Source organism: Oryx dammah, unplaced genomic scaffold (genome assembly GCF_014754425.2).
Source record: "Oryx dammah isolate SB20612 unplaced genomic scaffold, SCBI_Odam_1.1 HiC_scaffold_2, whole genome shotgun sequence".
In the NCBI taxonomy this organism is placed as follows: domain Eukaryota; kingdom Metazoa; phylum Chordata; class Mammalia; order Artiodactyla; family Bovidae; genus Oryx; species Oryx dammah.
Genome location: NW_024070186.1, coordinates 49,611,249 through 49,628,817, shown reverse-complemented (window position 1 = coordinate 49,628,817; position 17,569 = coordinate 49,611,249). Strand labels below are relative to the sequence as shown.

The 17,569-nt window shown below is 43.0% G+C and overlaps 1 protein-coding gene across 7 annotated transcripts in view; it reads right to left on the bottom strand.

Annotated features, from left to right (window-relative positions):
- Positions 1–605: 605 nt before the first annotated feature.
- The window catches only part of LOC120868847 (schwannomin-interacting protein 1), a 182,910-nt gene continuing 165,946 nt past the window's right edge, over positions 606–17,569 (bottom strand). For 3 of the 7 annotated variants that reach the window (XM_040247777.1, XM_040247755.1, XM_040247773.1), the window contains exons 4-9: positions 12,377–12,494; positions 9,911–10,108; positions 8,864–8,987; positions 6,234–6,327; positions 3,199–3,236; positions 606–1,248 (exon numbers count right to left, since the gene is read on the bottom strand). In XM_040247777.1, the coding sequence (XP_040103711.1) occupies positions 1,166–1,248; positions 3,199–3,236; positions 6,234–6,327; positions 8,864–8,987; positions 9,911–10,108; positions 12,377–12,494 (655 nt within the window). In that variant the 3' untranslated portion in view covers positions 606–1,165. The remainder of the gene's footprint in view (positions 1,249–3,198; positions 3,237–6,233; positions 6,328–8,863; positions 8,988–9,910; positions 10,109–12,376; positions 12,495–17,569) is intronic. The other 4 variants (XM_040247785.1, XM_040247763.1, XM_040247792.1 and 1 more) reach the window with 2 other exon arrangements.

The following is a 17,569-nucleotide window of genomic DNA, read 5'->3' as shown; positions in this document are numbered from 1 at the left end:
CGTGACCAAAAGAAGTGATCGAAATGTGAAAAATGGCACCAATTAGCCTTGGGAAAAGTGTAAATGCAGGCGTCATTTGTGCGGTTCGGATGCAGTCACTGGCTCTGACAAGTCCAGCAGCTATTAACACATGTGTATGTGTTAGTGCTTCAGTAGTGTCTGATTCTTTGCGACCCCATGAACTACAGCCCGAGACGTTCCTCTGTCCATGGGATTCTCCAGGCAAGAACTGCAGTGGGTTGCCAGCTCCTTCTCCAGGGGATCTTCCTGACCCAGGGATCTCTTACGTCTCCTGCATTGGCAGGCAGGTTCTTTACCACTGAGCCACAGGTGTTGAAATTACAACGGATAACTTTAAGCAGGAACAAACGTGCTGGCTCTGATGTTGATACTGCCTTCTTTTGGACCACACACACGCACACACACTCACACACAGGCTCCCAACACTCCACAGTCTTCCTGGCAATTCCCTGCATTGCCTGTTCTCTGGAGCCCTTTGTTTTTCACTGATAAAGGCTTCCCAGTGGGGGATTTCAGTTGAGGAAGAGTGAAGACAGACATACATAGCCAGCGTAGGGCTTGCTAGTGAGCAAAAAGACATATCCTATGAAACAAAGTTTTAATCTTTATTTTACATATTTATACATAAAACTTTTAAGGAACCCTCTGAATCCAACAGAATGTTAATAGCACATCTAAAAATGAACTTCAGGTAGTCAACATTCACAAAATGTTGAAAACTGATTAAAATATACATATTACGGAGAGCTACAACTTCACTACGAGGCAGGCATGTATTTTTTGACTTGGATAGCACCGTCATTTACAGTTCTTCTTTAAAACTACAGTGAAGAATGACAGCAGTCAATGGTAAAATACTGCTCCAACTCATAATCTCTAAACAAATAAAAATAAAGTTAAAACTACCCTCTTTGATTAACCATGACTTGTGGTGGTGTAAGTACTATACATTTTTTTGTAACAATATTTTATTAAAATGCCTGATATTGAGTGGCACAGTAAAAAAATTAAAATAACTTAAGAAGCAAAGGCCAATCACTGGACGTTAAGCTTCAGACATTATCAATGACTAACACTGATATTTGTTTGTTTCTGTGCCACCTTTAGCAACAGCATTTTTACAACCACAGAAGCAAAAGAAAGTCTAGCTTGTCCTCTGGTTGGATGGCTTCTTTTCACTTTGCAGGCATTTTCTCGGCCAGGTGCTTCTGTTGACTCTCGGCATGTCTGTGGAATGAATAACACAATTACTTAACGCTGAGGAGGAAGATCCAAACTACTTTTCCACTGGCAGCTACAACATCCTGCATAGTAAAATCATGGGAATCAAGAAACAGTACTTAATTCAAAAAAAGAGAAAAAAAGAAAAACAGTACTTAATTGAAATGAATGTGCCTTCTTTTGATTTTTTTTTTCATGGCAAAGCTGCCTGGCATGCAGGATCTGACCAGGAATTGAACCCAGGGCCCCCTGCATTGGGAGCATGGTTTTAACCACTGGATCACCAGGGAAGTCCCTAACTATGGATGGTGATGGATCTTAGTTGTCCAACCAGGGACTGAAGCTGTGTACTCAGCAGTGAAAGAGTGGAGTCCTGACCGCTAGACTGCCAGGGAATTCCCTTCCATTTTTATATCCTATGTATGATTCCTTTTATCTAGTTAAGTCACTGGATTAGCCTGAGACGTGTAGATGCCATTTATCTTTGAGAAGAAAAGTGTTGTGTTTAAAAACAAAAAGGGAAAATTAACTAGGATAATTTATTCAGCAAATGTTTAATATGGCCTTCTCTGTGCCAGGCACACTGCTTCTGGTGATGGGGATTTGGTGGTGAGCAGACAATGAACTCTTTGTTCTCATGGGGCATATATTTCAATGGAAAGAGACAAGAAAGGAATGGACAGCAAACAAGGAGACAGCAGACAGAAAATTAGTGCTAAGCAAAAAAGTCAGAACAAGCTATTGTGGCAGAAAGTTAACTGCATGACTACTTAATCTAAATATGCACAAAGAAGCAGATTTAAGTATTAACAAGGCTCCTGTTAATAATACAGTAATCCAGTATCATTCTTACAAAGGGTAGTAACGTCTTCAGAACAAATGATAGGCTTTGGTGGATGCAGAGTATGTGATACTCTTCCTCCCCTCAATTAGTCCTCAGGGCATGATTGGGTCAGGGAGGGTGGGGACAGGGCGGGGTAAACTTTCTTACTCATCAAGTCCTATCATGGCCTGTGAGCCCAAAGGGAGCCAACCCAGCAGCTGGCCAGTGGAGATGGAGACAGGGGAATGGCCAAGCTGCTGACATCACTCAAACAGGCACTAATCAAACGTCTTCTGGGAGAGTGGTAGGGTCTGAAGGCTGCAAGAAACAAACGTTTTGAAGGATGATCTTAGGAAATTATAAATTGGGCAAGAGAAAAGTTATCTAATGCTGTGCTTTCCAGCTGTAATCAAAGGTTCGGGGGCAATTTCTGTGCACTGCCTTGACTTGGGTAGTCAATGACATCAAGTGTAACTCACTGGTATTAATGATGCAGAATGTTTCACATCTATGGCACAGGGAAGACAAACCACAAATATTTTCAGAAAAGGGAAGTGACAGGAGTGTCCTTGCCACATGCAGCAGCCCACAAAAAATATTCTCATATTCACTGAACACTAAAGGGACTCAGGAAAAAAGGTAACAATAGCACTGTATCCCCAAGAAAAACCATGCCTTTTAGCAGATCATCTTTTTTAGGTGTGTAAAAGAATCTTGATTATTTTCATAAAGTAGCTCATGGGCCTCACTTGAACAAATTCAGCTCAAGAAATATTTTGATACCCAGTGGCTAAGATTCCATGTAGCTAATTAAATTATGGTTCTTATAGCAGCTTTAAATATGTATCTCTTTGTGTGAGTGTGTTGTGCAAACCTACAACACGAGGTTTTCTGAGACAAGGAAAGAACAGATAGGTAATAGCTTCAGAAAATATTGAAAGTTGGGTGTTATTTTTGAGACATCCATACAACGGTGAATTTCATTAAAATTTTAAACAAAGGAGGGAAAGAGTTTCAGTTTATAAAACTAAAAGGTTCTCATCAACTATTTATATGAAAGTCTTTAGTAGAATTAATTTCACTCAAGCCCTACAAGAACTCCTTTATATCAACAATCACTTTTGACGACTTACTATGTGCTTGGCAGCCCCTGTCTGAGGCTCTGAGGACTCTGAAATGAACAAAAATAAGCATTGTGTCTAAAGCTGAAGATCTAATACTTTGGCCACCTGATGTGAAGAACTGACTCATTGGAAAAGACCCTGATGCTGGGAAAGATTGAAGGCAGGAGGACAAGGGGGCAACAGAGGATGAGATGGTTGGATGGCATCATGGAGTCAAAGGACGTAAGTTTGAGCAAGCTCCGCAAGATAGTAGAGGTCAGGGAAGCCTGGTGTACTGCAGTCTATGGAGTCGCAAAGAGTTGGACATGACATAGCAACTGAACAACAACATAGCCAGGCTGGGAGAGACAGCAAACAAATATAACACAATATGATCAGGCCCCACTTGGGAGGAATGCAACGCTGCCAGAAGCACCAAGATGGTCCTAGGTCAGTCTTGGGGGTTCAGGGAGCACTACTCCAAAGAAGTATCTAAACCTGTGGTTTTCGAATTAGGCCATGTATTGGAGTCATCAGGAAAGCTTTAAAAAACTTCTAATGCACAGAAGTCCCTGTCTCACAGAATAGTTAAATCAGAACCTCTGGGAGTGAGACTCAGGCATCAATATTTTAAAAGCTCCCCAGGTGATTCCAATGTGCAACTGAAATTGAGAACCATGGACCTGAACTGACACCTGAATGGTAGGAGCTGGACAGGTAAAGGGAGCAGGTGAGCAGGGCTTCCTGGTGGCCATGCTGTCAGTCTCTGGGATCTGGCAGCAACATTTTGGCATGGCGACCTTTGGGGAAGTTGAAGTATATTTAGATTCCACCCCCCGTGAGCAAAATTATATTTTTGCAGCCAGAAACGGACATAGAAATTATCTCCACCTGCTCTTGTTTCAAGGGTTCCTCCAACACCTTTAAATAAGTGACTCCTCTTCCTCTAAACCCCATGGTTCTGCCCTCCCTGTCTCCCACCATCATACCATCTGCAGTATAAACGCAGTACACTGCAGACCTAAGCAACAGCTGAACATTCTGAGGAAAGGGAGGGGCTTCTGAATGTCTTCTTTGCACCAAGGAGTGCCAGCACTGCTCTGAGGGACAGAGAAACTGTCCTCTGTTACCATTGGAAGTCACAGAATTGATGAGAGTTTACATATTTTTCAGAAGATGCATATCCTTGTACAGTTCACTACTGATTTTCCATAATCTTTTTTTAAAAAAAGTTTTATTTATTTATTAGCTGTGCTGGACCTTTTGTTACTGCATGTGCTTTTCTCTAGTTGTGGGGAGCAGGGGTTACTCTTTAGTTGCCTTGTGCGGGCTTCTCATCACGGTGGCTTCTCATTGTGGAGCACAGGCTCTAGGGCACTGGTCTGCAGTAATTGCGGCTCATGGGCTCTAGAGCAGAGGCTCAACACACGTGGCTCAGGGGCTTAGTTGCTCCAAGGCTCCTGGACCAGGGGTTGAACCTCCGGCTCCTGAATTGGCAGGTGGATTTCTTTACCTGTGGGCCACAAGGGAAGCCCCTGATTTCCCATAATCTTAACCCCTATATGCAAAGTTCTTAGCCTAACAAAAAGGGAGGTGTCTTATAATTGCTGGTGCAGTGCCTGAATATATCTGTAGGGGGCAGTAACACTATTTGAGTGGTACCATATTTCAGTTGTAGGCAAACATGCTAAGAAGGTATGAGAAGACCTTCTGGTTTTTTGTTTGTTTTTGTTAGGAGCAATGGCAGTAACATCCAAAGCATACAAAACAGAGTGCTGCCCATAGGTCTTTAAAAACAAACTTTAAACATAGTTCTGCAGTCTTCATTTTGCTACCTGAGCTATTTTTATAACATTGCATTTGGGAAAATATTTTACACAGTGTCTCACACAGAGAAGAGGTCCCTGTGGTGAGTGCTGAGAGCATTGTCACTACATATGTTGTCAAGCTTCCCTTGGATGGTTCTGGATCACGTGGTTAATTCCTTATGTTATTGTGACAAGCAGTTTTCTTTCTTTCTTTGGGAGCCTCTACTCTCTGAATACCATTTCTGGGATTAATAGTAATTGTTACCTCGTGGCTTAAAGACTTTCTATAAACTGACTCAGAAAAGTTGTCATAAGACCATAGGAATGCTCACAGTTTTTTCATGCACTTCACATATTTATTGTGAGAGGCTTTTCCACAAAGAAAATGACAAAGAAATGCAAGATCTTGACCAGCATTAGTCTAGTTTCCCTATTCCCCAGGGAAGGAGGCATTCTTTACCTCTTTACAGAGAGGGGGCCTGGAGCCAGGCTCAGCTAGAAACCCAAGTCTTGGAGTCTCCCCATGGTGAGAGCAATCTGGTGGCACTGGTGCTGTGGAAAGATGCCAGGGTCCTTGCCTTCTGGGCATGGCAGATGTCATCAGGAGTTGGGTCAGATAACAGCAAGTGCCACCTGGGGGCACCCACCATGTGCTGGAAACATGCCAGCATGGAAGGGCTTAGGGACAACTCCCCAGGGGATGGTCCTTCAGGATAAAGTTCTTAGGCCAGAACCGCTGACCAGATTGAGGTGGGGGTATTCCAATGCACTGACAATCCATCACGAGGGGAGAATGGTTGTGAAGAAGCAAAGCATTTGGGTGGGAGCAGTTCTGGCTACTTGCAGGCATGCTCAGTCACTCAAGCATGGCCGACTCTTTGAGATCTGTGGACTGCTTCCCTTCATCTAAAGAGCTGACACCAGCAGAGATTAGGTGAGTTACTCGTGAAAGTAAAGGAAGAAATTCTCAACAGCTCCATGTGTGTGTCAGTCCCTCAGTCGTGTCTGACTCTTTGCAACCCCATGGACTGTAGCCCTCCAGGAGCCTCTGTCCATGGGATTTTCCAGGCAGTAATACTGGAGTGGGTTGCCATTTCCTTCTCCAGGGGATCTTCCTGACCCAGGGATCAAACCCTCATCTCCCGTGTTGGCAGGCAGGTTCTTTACCACTAGCGCCACCTCACTCCTGCTTAATTCTTAAGCTTCCGATCATCCCAGGCTTCTTTCCTTCTTTGGGAAGGGTGAGGCCCCACTGACCTGGTCAAGTCCTCGATGTCCACCAGCATGGCATCCTGCTCTGTGTGTAGCTCATCTCGGATAAGGAGCAGCTGGACCAGCTCTTCATTCAAGCCTGGGGTAAAGGAAAAAGAACAACAGAAATAGATAAAGCTGCATCAAAGTCAGGATATGAAACTACGTATGGACCATTGTATGTGTACCACACACACACACACATATATACAAACAGCTAAACACACTAGGAAAGTATTTTTGCTGAACTGTTAGGTTTCTCATTAGCTTCTCAGAAGCTCAGAAGTCACCCATTTGAGAGCACTAGTTTGCCTACTGATAGAAGTGTTGGAAGAAAAGAAATCCAGTTACATTCACATTAAAGTGGGAAAAGAAGTGGTTAGCTATTAGGAAGTAGCTTGTTAGCAGACGCGGGATTTTATTTTGAAGATACGTAAAAAGTCTGGGGCATGTTGAGTTTTCCACTGTTCATCTTCAGGGGGCTCCAGCCACACTGAGAGCTGGAGGGGCCACCGCACGTGACGGGCACCACATTCTAATGCCCAACCGGAGAGGGAGGGGCCCAAGGATGCTCAAAGGTTACCTGGGGCCACGAGGAGGAGCAGCCCAATGTACAGGCTGTTCAAAGAAAGAGTAATATCTAAAGATGTGGGAGAACGAAATATGAAAGACCTGAAGAAATAACCCCTGGTGTCCAGGCAACAGGTGCTGAGGAAAGACTCCTTAGGATTTATACTGGGAATAAAATAGATGGAAACATGGCTAGTCTTCCTTAAATCTGTGCACTGAGTTAATCTGGCTTTTGCCATTGGAAAATATAAACAATCCCAGGGCTGCTTCTTGCTTTTTTCCCGCATACTGACTTAGAACAAAAGCTTCTAGGTCTGAACACGTGGACACGTGGGGAGAGCATTCACTTGGCAAGAGCTCTAGGCCCAGCAACAAAAGAAAGGAAGAGGGTACTCAGCAAGGTCCTCCTTGAAAACGCTGGATTCAGACCTGAAATGATGCATTTACCTGCCTTTAGTTCAGATTTGTTTCCAATTTTAAAAAGGAGAAAAAAAAAATCATACAAAGAAATCTAAAACTTCCTCTACTCCTGAAAAGGACTAGCTGGCAATGTTATTATTTAAAAGTCTAAGGAAGATATTTCGATGGTAAGAGATCAGAAAGCCTTTTAAATCCTTCAAAGAAAAATACTCCTAGTAATTTATTCTCCATGAAAATTAAAATGTAGTAGAACTTCAAAAAAAATCCTATGAATCTATAGTTTCCTAATTAAAATGTAAATCTTTTCTTTTGGTTTTAAAATACTGAAGGTATTGGGTTAAGAGGTTAAGACTCCTTGCTTGCACTGCTGTGGCTGTGAGTTTGATCCCTCATTGGGGAAATAAGATCCCTCATGCTGCCTGGTGTGGTTGCCCCACCTTCCCAAATACTGAAGGTTGAAGGTATTAAGTTGCCACTGCGCATATTCTTTTTTTCTAGTTAGTTCTTAGGGCAGCCTTCTATATTGGCATAGCACATGGGAATGTCTTTTCTATATGAAGTTGAAAATTTTTTATTATGGACATTTTCAAAGTGATTCAAAAGCAAAGAGACTTGTTTAATGAATCCCCTTGCCCTATGCATCCAATCAGCTTCAAAAATAATCAAATCCTGGCCAGTCGTACCTGACCTTTTTCCCCTTCTCCAGTGAGGTCATTTTAAAGTGAATTTCAGACATCCTATTGTTTCATACATAAATGCTTCAGGATGCATCTCTAAAGACAGGGCTCTCTCTCTCTCTTTTTTTTTTTTTTTAAATTAACATAACCATAATGCCTTTATTGTACCTGAATAAGTCAATACATTTTAATAAAACATTTAGTCAGTGTTTGAATTTCCCCACTTGGTTCCCAAATGCTTTTTTATAGTTGGTTTGCATTGGGTTGGCATGTCTCTTAGGTGGTTTTAATCTATCAGCCATGGACTTTATGGACTCATATGTTTCAAGGCTGGAGTGCTCAAGAGTTCATCTGGACTCAGCAAGATGCCCCAGTGACTGAGCTCTCTCTGTTACTGGCCCAGCACGTGCCCTTTTCTGCACAACCAGCTGAGTGAATGCCACTCACCACAACTCCCTGCACACTTCCAGTAGAGGTCCTTCTTTATTCTGGGGGTAAAAGGCCCACTCCTTCTCACCCTAAAATTTTCACCTATCCGTCCTATACACTTTCGCCACCTGAAGTCCCACAACATAAGCTGTACTGGATCTGATGAGCTAAAATAAATGTATATACAAATAAAGCTGAGCATATAATTATATACATATAACACATATACAAATATATATAAACATAATAAAAGACCTGGAACTACTAAATTGTATTCCACAAACAGGTGTTGTGACCCAACTATAGGCCAGGCACTACGCTAGAAGCTGGGGATTTCAGATGAATAAAAAGGACCTTTAATCTCTGTGAATCTTGAAAAAGTCTTAAAGTTTCTCAACATTTTATAGTGAAAAAACAAAGGAAAAAAGAGAGCATTGATTCTCTTCCTTTCCTTGCAAGGACACAGGAGGACCCCAAGGACGTGATATCCCATGATATTTAACACTTCATATCCCATTTTCCAGAGTATCTTACACTTACTTTCTATCTGGGAATGGAGATCATTGACTATCACTTGTAGCTGCCCAATAGTCATGTCTCTCAGGTCAGTGGGCTTTAAACTTCTTTTCATCAAGCATTCGCTTATATGAGGCAAGTGTGGCAGCTGAAGACACAAAGGGAAGAAACAGAGATGAGAGCAGAGCAGTAAGCACACTGAATACAGGACCGGGTCTTCTAAAAAACCCACCTTCATTCACCCACTTCAGGGTCCTCACTGAAAAGCTTTCCCTGTCTGACTTTTCCAAAGCAAGGCCCTCCATTCACACATCACACATTCTCAAATGTTATCAGCATTATGATGGGACACTGCTCAAATCAAAAGCTTTTGGACTGGTCTACAACTTAGAGTCAATAATTGGATCCACAAATGAATTACCAGGGAGCTCAAGCAGTATCAGTTACATAGATTAAATTACTAAGATCCATTATTTATTAACTTACAGCATGCTACAAGCACTGTGCCAAGTGCTTTGAACACTTTTTCCACTGAATTCTCACAATCACACTCTGACACAGGTGTTATTATTATCCCCATTTTGTAGATGAGAAAACTGAGACTTGCCCAGAGCCGCACAGTAGATCAATGGCAGGGCTCGTCTTATACTCCAAAGACCAGGACCTTTATCCACTCTGTCATACTGTCTTCACTGAACAGTAGGAACAAAGAGTTAAAGCAATAGTGAGTTTGCCACAGCAATGGGTTCTTAAACTGAGACCGCTTTAAAGGAATTAAAATATTCTCACAACATCTAATACTGCCCCGAAGACACAGAGTAGATATGAATGGAGAGCAAAGTTTATGTTTGTGAAATCTGTAGCTTATGCATCCTTCTGTGATACAGTAGGAAGGAAAAAGAAACAGACTTAAATATTTCTCAATGACGTTTTACACAGTGCCTTCTAGAAACCCAAGTTTGCATAACTCTGGGAAAGGACTGTCAGCCTCAACCATTTGCAGCCACCACTCGCCAGCCAACCACCACACGTAAGCCCCCAGTCAGTTGCGTTTCGGCGCTCGCTGCTTACGAGATCAGCGACGGGAGACTTCTTCCTGTTCTGTTTTTCCACTTCTACTTGCATTTTGGCCATTGGTTTGGCCATGGCAAGGGCCATTTTGGCTTCGGCTTGCAATTTCTTTTGCCTTGTTAGGAAATCCATGTCATCCAGGGATTCGGATTCTTCTTCAGTAGTGTCTCTATCTGAATAGGAAGAGCTCTGTTTGCTCTGCGAAGGGAAAAAAAGCAGCACCTGAGCTTTGTGGGCTGGGTACCACCTGTGGGGATGGACTATAGCCTTCCCTGAGCCCTCTGTCAGCGCGGCCAAGAGTCCCCTCCATCAATACAACTCAACTCTTGATTTGATCTGTACCAATCACAAATAACCTTTATTGAATGATATTTACTTACCATTAGCATTTAGTAGGTCAGGAAATTCCCCTGGAGGAGGGCATGGCAACCCACTCCAGTATTCTTGCCTGGAGAATCCCATGGACAGAGGAGACTGGGAGGCTACAGTCCAGGGGGTCAAAAAGAGTCGGACAAGACCGAAGTAGCTTAGCACACAGCATTTAATGGAAATAATGTGCTAGCATTGTTCTAAGTTCTTTGCATATTATTTTTTGCATTTATTTATTTTCTACTTTATATTTAATAACTGTATTTCAATATAATTATTGTTTACCTTTTAATTAATTTTTATTGGCATATAGTTCCTTTACAATGTGGTGTTGATTTTTGCTGAATATATATATATACACACTCCTCTTTTTTAGCAAGTAACATTTTCAAAGGTAGTTTATCTCCACAGTATCAATAAAAGGCTGATTTTAGCATAAAAAGTAACATAATTAATAGGGAGAATATATATTTATAACAAACTTGAGACTTTTCTTTGATTCTCACTCTCAAAACTTTCTTGAAGTGAACAGACTACAGCAAACTGTTTCACCCAGAGCTAAGGTGGTGTGTTACTCCCCGACTGGACAGGATCTCAGCTATCCAAAGAAGTTCTCATGTGGCGCTGTACTCAACAACTAACTCAGTTTCCTGTTAGTTGGTCTTCGATAAGAAAGGTGCTGGATAGACCTCCCAGAGAGGAAAGAAATTCAGGAACAAGCACTCAGGATCATCAAGCCATCTTTTATATATGTGTGCAAGGAAAAGTGTTGTTTAGTTGCTAAGTCGAGTCCCACTCGTTGCGACACCATGGGCTGTAGCCTGCCAGTCTTCTCCATCCACGGGCAAGAGTACTGGAGTGGGTTGTCATTTCCTTCTCCAGGGGATCTTCCCGATCCAGATATCTGACCTTTGTCTCCAGCTTGGCAAGCGGACTCTTTACCACTGAGCCACCAGGGAAACCCCGCAAGGAAAAGTAAGCAATGCTTAACCCACATTATCTTGCTGGTTTCTCCGAGCGGTATGTTTTAAGTGCTAGCCCTCCTACCCCCTGTCTTTTAAAATGTGTCCACTGCTAGTCTATGCTCATATTTCTAAGACCAATGGGGAAGGAAGGGTATATAGCACATTTTCTGTCTTTTTATTTACCGCATGCAATTCTTTGTTTTAAAATTAATTTTTATTGGCATATAGTTGCTTTACAATATTGTGTTAGTTTCTGCCCTACAGCAAAGTGAATCAGCAATATGTTTACATATATCCCCTCCTTTTTGGATTCCCTTTCCATTTAGGTCACCATAGAGCACTGAGTAGAGTTCCTTGTGCTATACAGTAGGTTCTCATTAGTTACCTATTTTACACCTAGTAGCGTATATATATCAATCCCAATCTCCCAATTCATCACCCCCTCTTTCTCCTTTCCCCTCCAGCATCCAGATGTTCTCTACATCTGTCTCTATTTCTGTGTTGCAATAAGATAATCTATACCATTTTTCTAGATTCCACATGTATGTGTTAATAATGTATGATATTTGTTTTTCTCTTTCTGACTACTTCAGTCTTATGACAGTCTCTAGGTCCATCCATGTCTCTGCAAATGGCACCATTTCATTCCTTTTTATAACATATTTTCTTTTATAATTTTTAGGGCCTATGTGATGTTCCTGATGATTTAATATGAAAGTAGTTGCTAACTTTAACAGAACTTATGTATCCTCAGATCACAGTTTTAAGTTTTCAATCACTCAAATTTTAGGAACATCTCACGTTAAGAAGGGCTTCCCCAGTGGCTCAGGCAATAAAGAATCTCCTGCAGAGCAGGAGACAGGAAGATCCCCTGGAGAAGGGAATGGCTACCCACTCCTGTATTCTCGCCTGGAGAATCCCATGGACAGAGGAGCCTGGTGGGCTACATACAGTCCATGGGGTTGCAAAGAATCAGACACGACTGAGGGACTTTCACACTTCACATGTTAAGAAATGTCATGAGACATCTCTTTTTAAATCTCTGCAATGTTAGTTCCTGATCAACAACAGAAAAGAAGCTAAGTGACCAGGAAAGCACACTCTGAACCTCAGCGGCAGCTCAGAGACTCACCATGGGAGACAAGGGGGTGTCCAGGCTGGTTTCGGTCTTGCTGTCATCAGCATCGCTGTCCTTATCACTGCCGCTGTCATTGACAAAGCAAATCTGCAGGTTCATCCCACTCTGCAGGCTGGGCAGAAGCAAACAGAACACTAATTCCACTCGGCTATTTGTTACCCGGCAGCATCCCAAAACAGTCCGGTTTTGCTAGAGAAAGTCGTTTAATGTGTTCTTTACAGGGAGCAGTGAGTGATCAATATTATGCCCAACATATAAATGGTAATTTTTACTAGAGGGTAAGAAAGATACATTGATAACAGTAAGGTGATAACTTTTAACTCCTATTGTAGTAGCTTTTTTCCACACAGAAATTCATGTTGTTTGAAAACTAATTTCGAGCCACATTATAGTACCTGGCACAATACCAAACACATAGTTGGTACATGATAAAAACATGTTGAGACACTGAGTTTTACATTTTTGTCAATGAAGATGCATGGATCCTCAGCCAAACAGGGCTGCCTGGTGTCATCTAATGTCCTGCCCCACGGGGACAATCCAAAGATGCTCATTAAAGCCAGCATCCCGGGGCCAGAGCTCTCAGAAAAAAAGACTCCTTTCTTTTTTGCCTCAAATAGAAAAAGGTCAGCTATCAGACGAGTTGATCTTTGCATCTCTCACTGTGACAATAATGCCAAAGCTGATTCAGCGTTAGGAAAATATTATTTGAGGCAGTTGCCAAAAGTCTACTGAGGGAGTTCATTTATGTCATTAAGGAAAAAAAAAAAAACACACCAGAGGTTCACCCTAGAGAAACTTAAGGAAACTTCCAACCTAGTTATAAAGGCACAACGCTGGAACACAGCAAGGCTCTGAAGACCACCTGGTGCACCGAGCCTCAGAGGCAGAGATGTCTTGGGAGTTCATTATGTTTGTGGTGAATCCGGGAAGCTCCAGGAGGGATGTTTCTGGAAATGTGGTCACAAAGGGCCGCCAGGCTGTGTATCTGCCATACACACAGCTAGGCTGAGGATCCAACTCTGTGTCCTAATGTTCATCTGAAGGCGAACACGTTTCATGACTGTTTGACAACAAAGAGTTTTTCAACAAGCACTTTCTGTTTTCTATTTGAGGCAAAAAGAAGCATCTCTAGTGTCTCCAGCCTGTGTGTAAGCTTTGAGAAAGAAAAAGCAGAAGGAAACTCCTTAAGCAGCAGGGGGTCCTGAGGAGGGTAGTGTAAGCCAGGTTTAGAACAGTGGACGCTGAATCTGCTCTGGCATTACTGTCACACTGAGAGACGCAAAGATCAACTCGTCTGATAGCTGACATGTGCATTTTTAAAAAATTCCAGTGGGTAGGGATGCTCTGTACAAAATGCTCGGATGACTCACTGAAAGCACTTGTTTGATTGAAAACAATACAGAAGTCAGAAAAAGTACTGATTTAACACAGGCACCACTGTTACGTGTATGTACTGCCACCTGTTGTTAACTTCAGTGATTACTGAGAGTTCCAACTTATTTCCCCAGGAAGGAAATGCAGCCTTTCTCTCAGTAGGTCCAATTCTGTTGCTCCCCACCTTCCTGTGCAGGCCAGCAGAGTCAGGCCCAGGGCTGGCCGCAGAAGATGACAGGTTCTTCTGTGATCAGCTGAGGGTGCTTGGAATCAGCAGGACTTAGGTTTGAATTCTCACTTCATTCCCTAAGCACAATACTCAATCTGTATCTCATCTGTAAAACAGGGTGTATAATTCAGTACTTTGTAAGAAGGAAGCTCCAATACTTTGGCCACCTGATGCAAAGGGCTGACTCACTGGAAAAGACTGGGATGCTGGGAAAGATTGAAGGCAAGAGGAGAAGGGGATGACAGAGGACGAGATGGTTGGATGGCATCACCGACTCAAATGGACATGCGTTGGTGGACTCAATGGATTCAAACAAACTCCAAGAGATAGTGAAGCACAGGGAATCCTGGCGTGGTGCAGTCCATGGGGCCGCAGAGGGTTGGATGTGACTGAGCGACAGAAAGACTGAAGGTAGGAGGAGAAGGGGACGACAGAAGATGAGATGGTTGGATGGCATCACCGACTCAATGGACATGAGTGAGTAAACTCTGGGAGTTGGTGATGGACAGGGAGGCCTGGTGTGCTGCAGTCCATGGGGTCACAAAGAGTCGGACACGATTGAGTGACTGAACTGAACTGAGTGACAGAACAACAAAGAAAGATGAGAGGATTTAGCTCAGAGCTGGCATAGGACAGGTGCTTTGTACGCAGTCATCCTCCTCCTCTCTACTTTCTGAAAGCCTACACAAAGGAACACAGGATTTTAAAGGTGATGCGACTTTGTAAAGAGACCCTTGAAGTCACATACTTGAACACCTGGCCTGTCACGGCAATTCCTGATAGACAACTGACTCTGAGAGCGTGCTGAGCTGACTTGAACTGTTCGGCAGCTTGAACATTTATTGAGATGGAACTTGTTTCCTTTCCCAATTTTCTTCCATTAGAATATTTTTCTCTGGAGTAATCTAATATGTTCAGGTTACCCTTTGATCCCATATAAATTAAGCTTTAAAATTCACTGTTTATAGTTGGTAAAAAATTTTTTAAAAATCAACCATTTTTAATAATAAAATTCAAGATCCATGGACTGGACAATAGTGGGAAATAAAAGTGCAAATTAAAAACAGACATATTTTAAAATAAAGACATTTCAAATTAAACCTAATTTGAATCTAGAATTATATCAGTTTAGTTCAGTTCAGTTGCTCAGTCCCGTCTGACTCTCTGCAGCCCCATGAATTGCAGCACGCCAGGCCTCCCTGTCCATCACCAACTCCCGGAATTTCCTCAAACTCATGTCCATCGAGTCGGTTACCATCTAGCCATCTCATCTTCTGTTGTCCCCTTCTCCTCCTGCCCCCAATCCCTGCCAGCATCAGAGTCTTTTCCAATGAGTCAGCTCTTCGCATGAGGTGGCCAAAGTATTGGAGTTTCAGCTTTAGCATCAGTCCTTCCAATGAATACCCAGGACTGATCTACTTTAGAATTATATATATTTCCTATTTACAGAATAAAGTCTTGAAGAGAAGATGATATTACATAAACAAATTATAAACACACAAAATTACCGATAATAACATTGCAAAATAAAGTTTAAAACATCCAAAGAAATATATTTCATTCTGAAGAAAGCTTGATCATAAATTCTGATGTTTTGCCCCCAAACTGACCTTTGTGCTAAGGACCTTAGACCTAAATCAACCATCCCACGCAGCGTTTCTAACTCAGGAAAGGCAAAGAAAAAAAACAGGGAAGGATTTAGTAGTTGGAGCAAAGTGAAAAAAACACCTCAGGTAGAAATTCAGAAAATCGCCTTAGTAACACATTATCACCGTGGGAAACTGTGCAGACCTTCTTACAGGGCGAGCCTTATAATTCCCTGTAGCGGTAATCATCAAGAATGTTACTCTCAGGAAAAGCAAATTATATGACACAGCAGCTAATAGTTCAGCGGGGATTTTAGTAAAGACATCTTAAAACAGACTCAGGTTTCAAGGAGGATTTGTTTGCCTTCAGCCTTTAAGCGGGTTTAAGATGAAGGCAGCTTTTAGGAAGACTCAACCACAGCTCCCAAGCAGCGGCCGGGCTGTAGGGTGAGTGGGCTCCCCTGGTGCTGCTGAGGGTCTCTGGGCTGCAGGGTCGGGGACCATGACCCCTGTTTGGGGCCCCTTCCCACCTTGGGGAGGCATGGCCGCCTGGAGGCTCTTCCTCTGGCTGCCTGGAGCCCAGGCCTCTGTCCTTCCCACTACTGTGGGGCCTCACTGACAACAAGGCTACACAGTCTTGGGAGATTCCAGCAGCTGGGGGGCTAATTTGCCTGGATCTTTCCAGCACAGTCTGAGGTGAAAACAAAACTCCGTCCTCTTCTTGTTAATTAGTGTATAATTGAAAGCATCCAATCCGAGGTTACTTGATGTTTGGAGTGGTGCTTGGCAGACTGCTACGTGCAAAAAGCTGCTTGACATGTGTCTTGCCTTGGATTTGATTTCTGGAAGGTCTGTGTCCTGGTCACCCCAGGAACTGCTTCTCCTTATGCCACGAACTACCATCCTGTTGCCCAGGGTTACTGACAGGGAGCCAAGCGCCTGAGAAGGGGCTGTCCTAGATGAAGAAGGCCCAGAAATACAAAGAGATAAAAAGACTAAGTGTGTCTTCTGGACGTCTCTGAGTTCATGTGGCTTTTTGAGCGCCAGTTCCTATCACCCAGAATTAGGAAGGCATCTAGTTGAGAGGCTGTTCAGCCTCAGTGTCCTCTTGGCATTCATAGTGAGGGAAACTGTTACTTGGGGCTTCCTGGGTGGCTCAATGGTAAAGAATCTGCCTGTAATTCAGGAGACTCAGGTTCGATCCCTGAGGGTTGGGAAGATCCCCTGGAGGAGGGCATGGCAACCCACTCCAGAATTCTGCCCTGGAGAATCCCTGTGGTCAGAGGAGCCTGGTGGTCTATAGTCCATGGGGCTGCAAACAGTCAAACACGACCGAGTGACTAAGCATCGCACAGCATTTACATATATAGGGCTTCCCAGGTGGCTAAGTGGAAAGAATTCCCTTGCAGTGCAGCAGACCTGGGTTCAATCCCTGAGTCAGGAAGATCCCCTGGAGGAGGGCATGGCAACCCACTCCAGTATTCTTGCCTGGAGAATCCCATGGACAGAGGAGCCTGGTGGCCTACAATCCATGAGGTCGCAAAGACTCGGGACTGAAGTGACTAAGCAGCAGCAAACTGTTACTTAGAAAATGTTTGCACTGATTTCTCACTACCATCACCAGACGTATTATGAAAAAACACACAGAATTGAGAGAATGATGGAGTAGTAAAGATCTTACCTCCTAAGAAACCTAGCTATCTGGTGATAACATTTGGTAGAAAGATAATACTTTTTTTCTTTTCACAATACAAGGAAAAGGCCAGTTTACTCCCTGGAAGAAGTGATGGCTGGTCCTAAAGTCTGCTGTGATTCTACTGGGGGCAGCAGCATTGGAAACCCAGCCTTTGTTCTGGCCTTGGGTTTCGATGACTGAGAGTGGGCTGATGTGATGGCTAGCTCCAAAACCCAGAACTAATTTGGTGTTTCTCGATTTTAGAAACAGGAATCTCCCAGCACCAGCTGAAACTGCCCACATTCACAGAGAAATGTTTA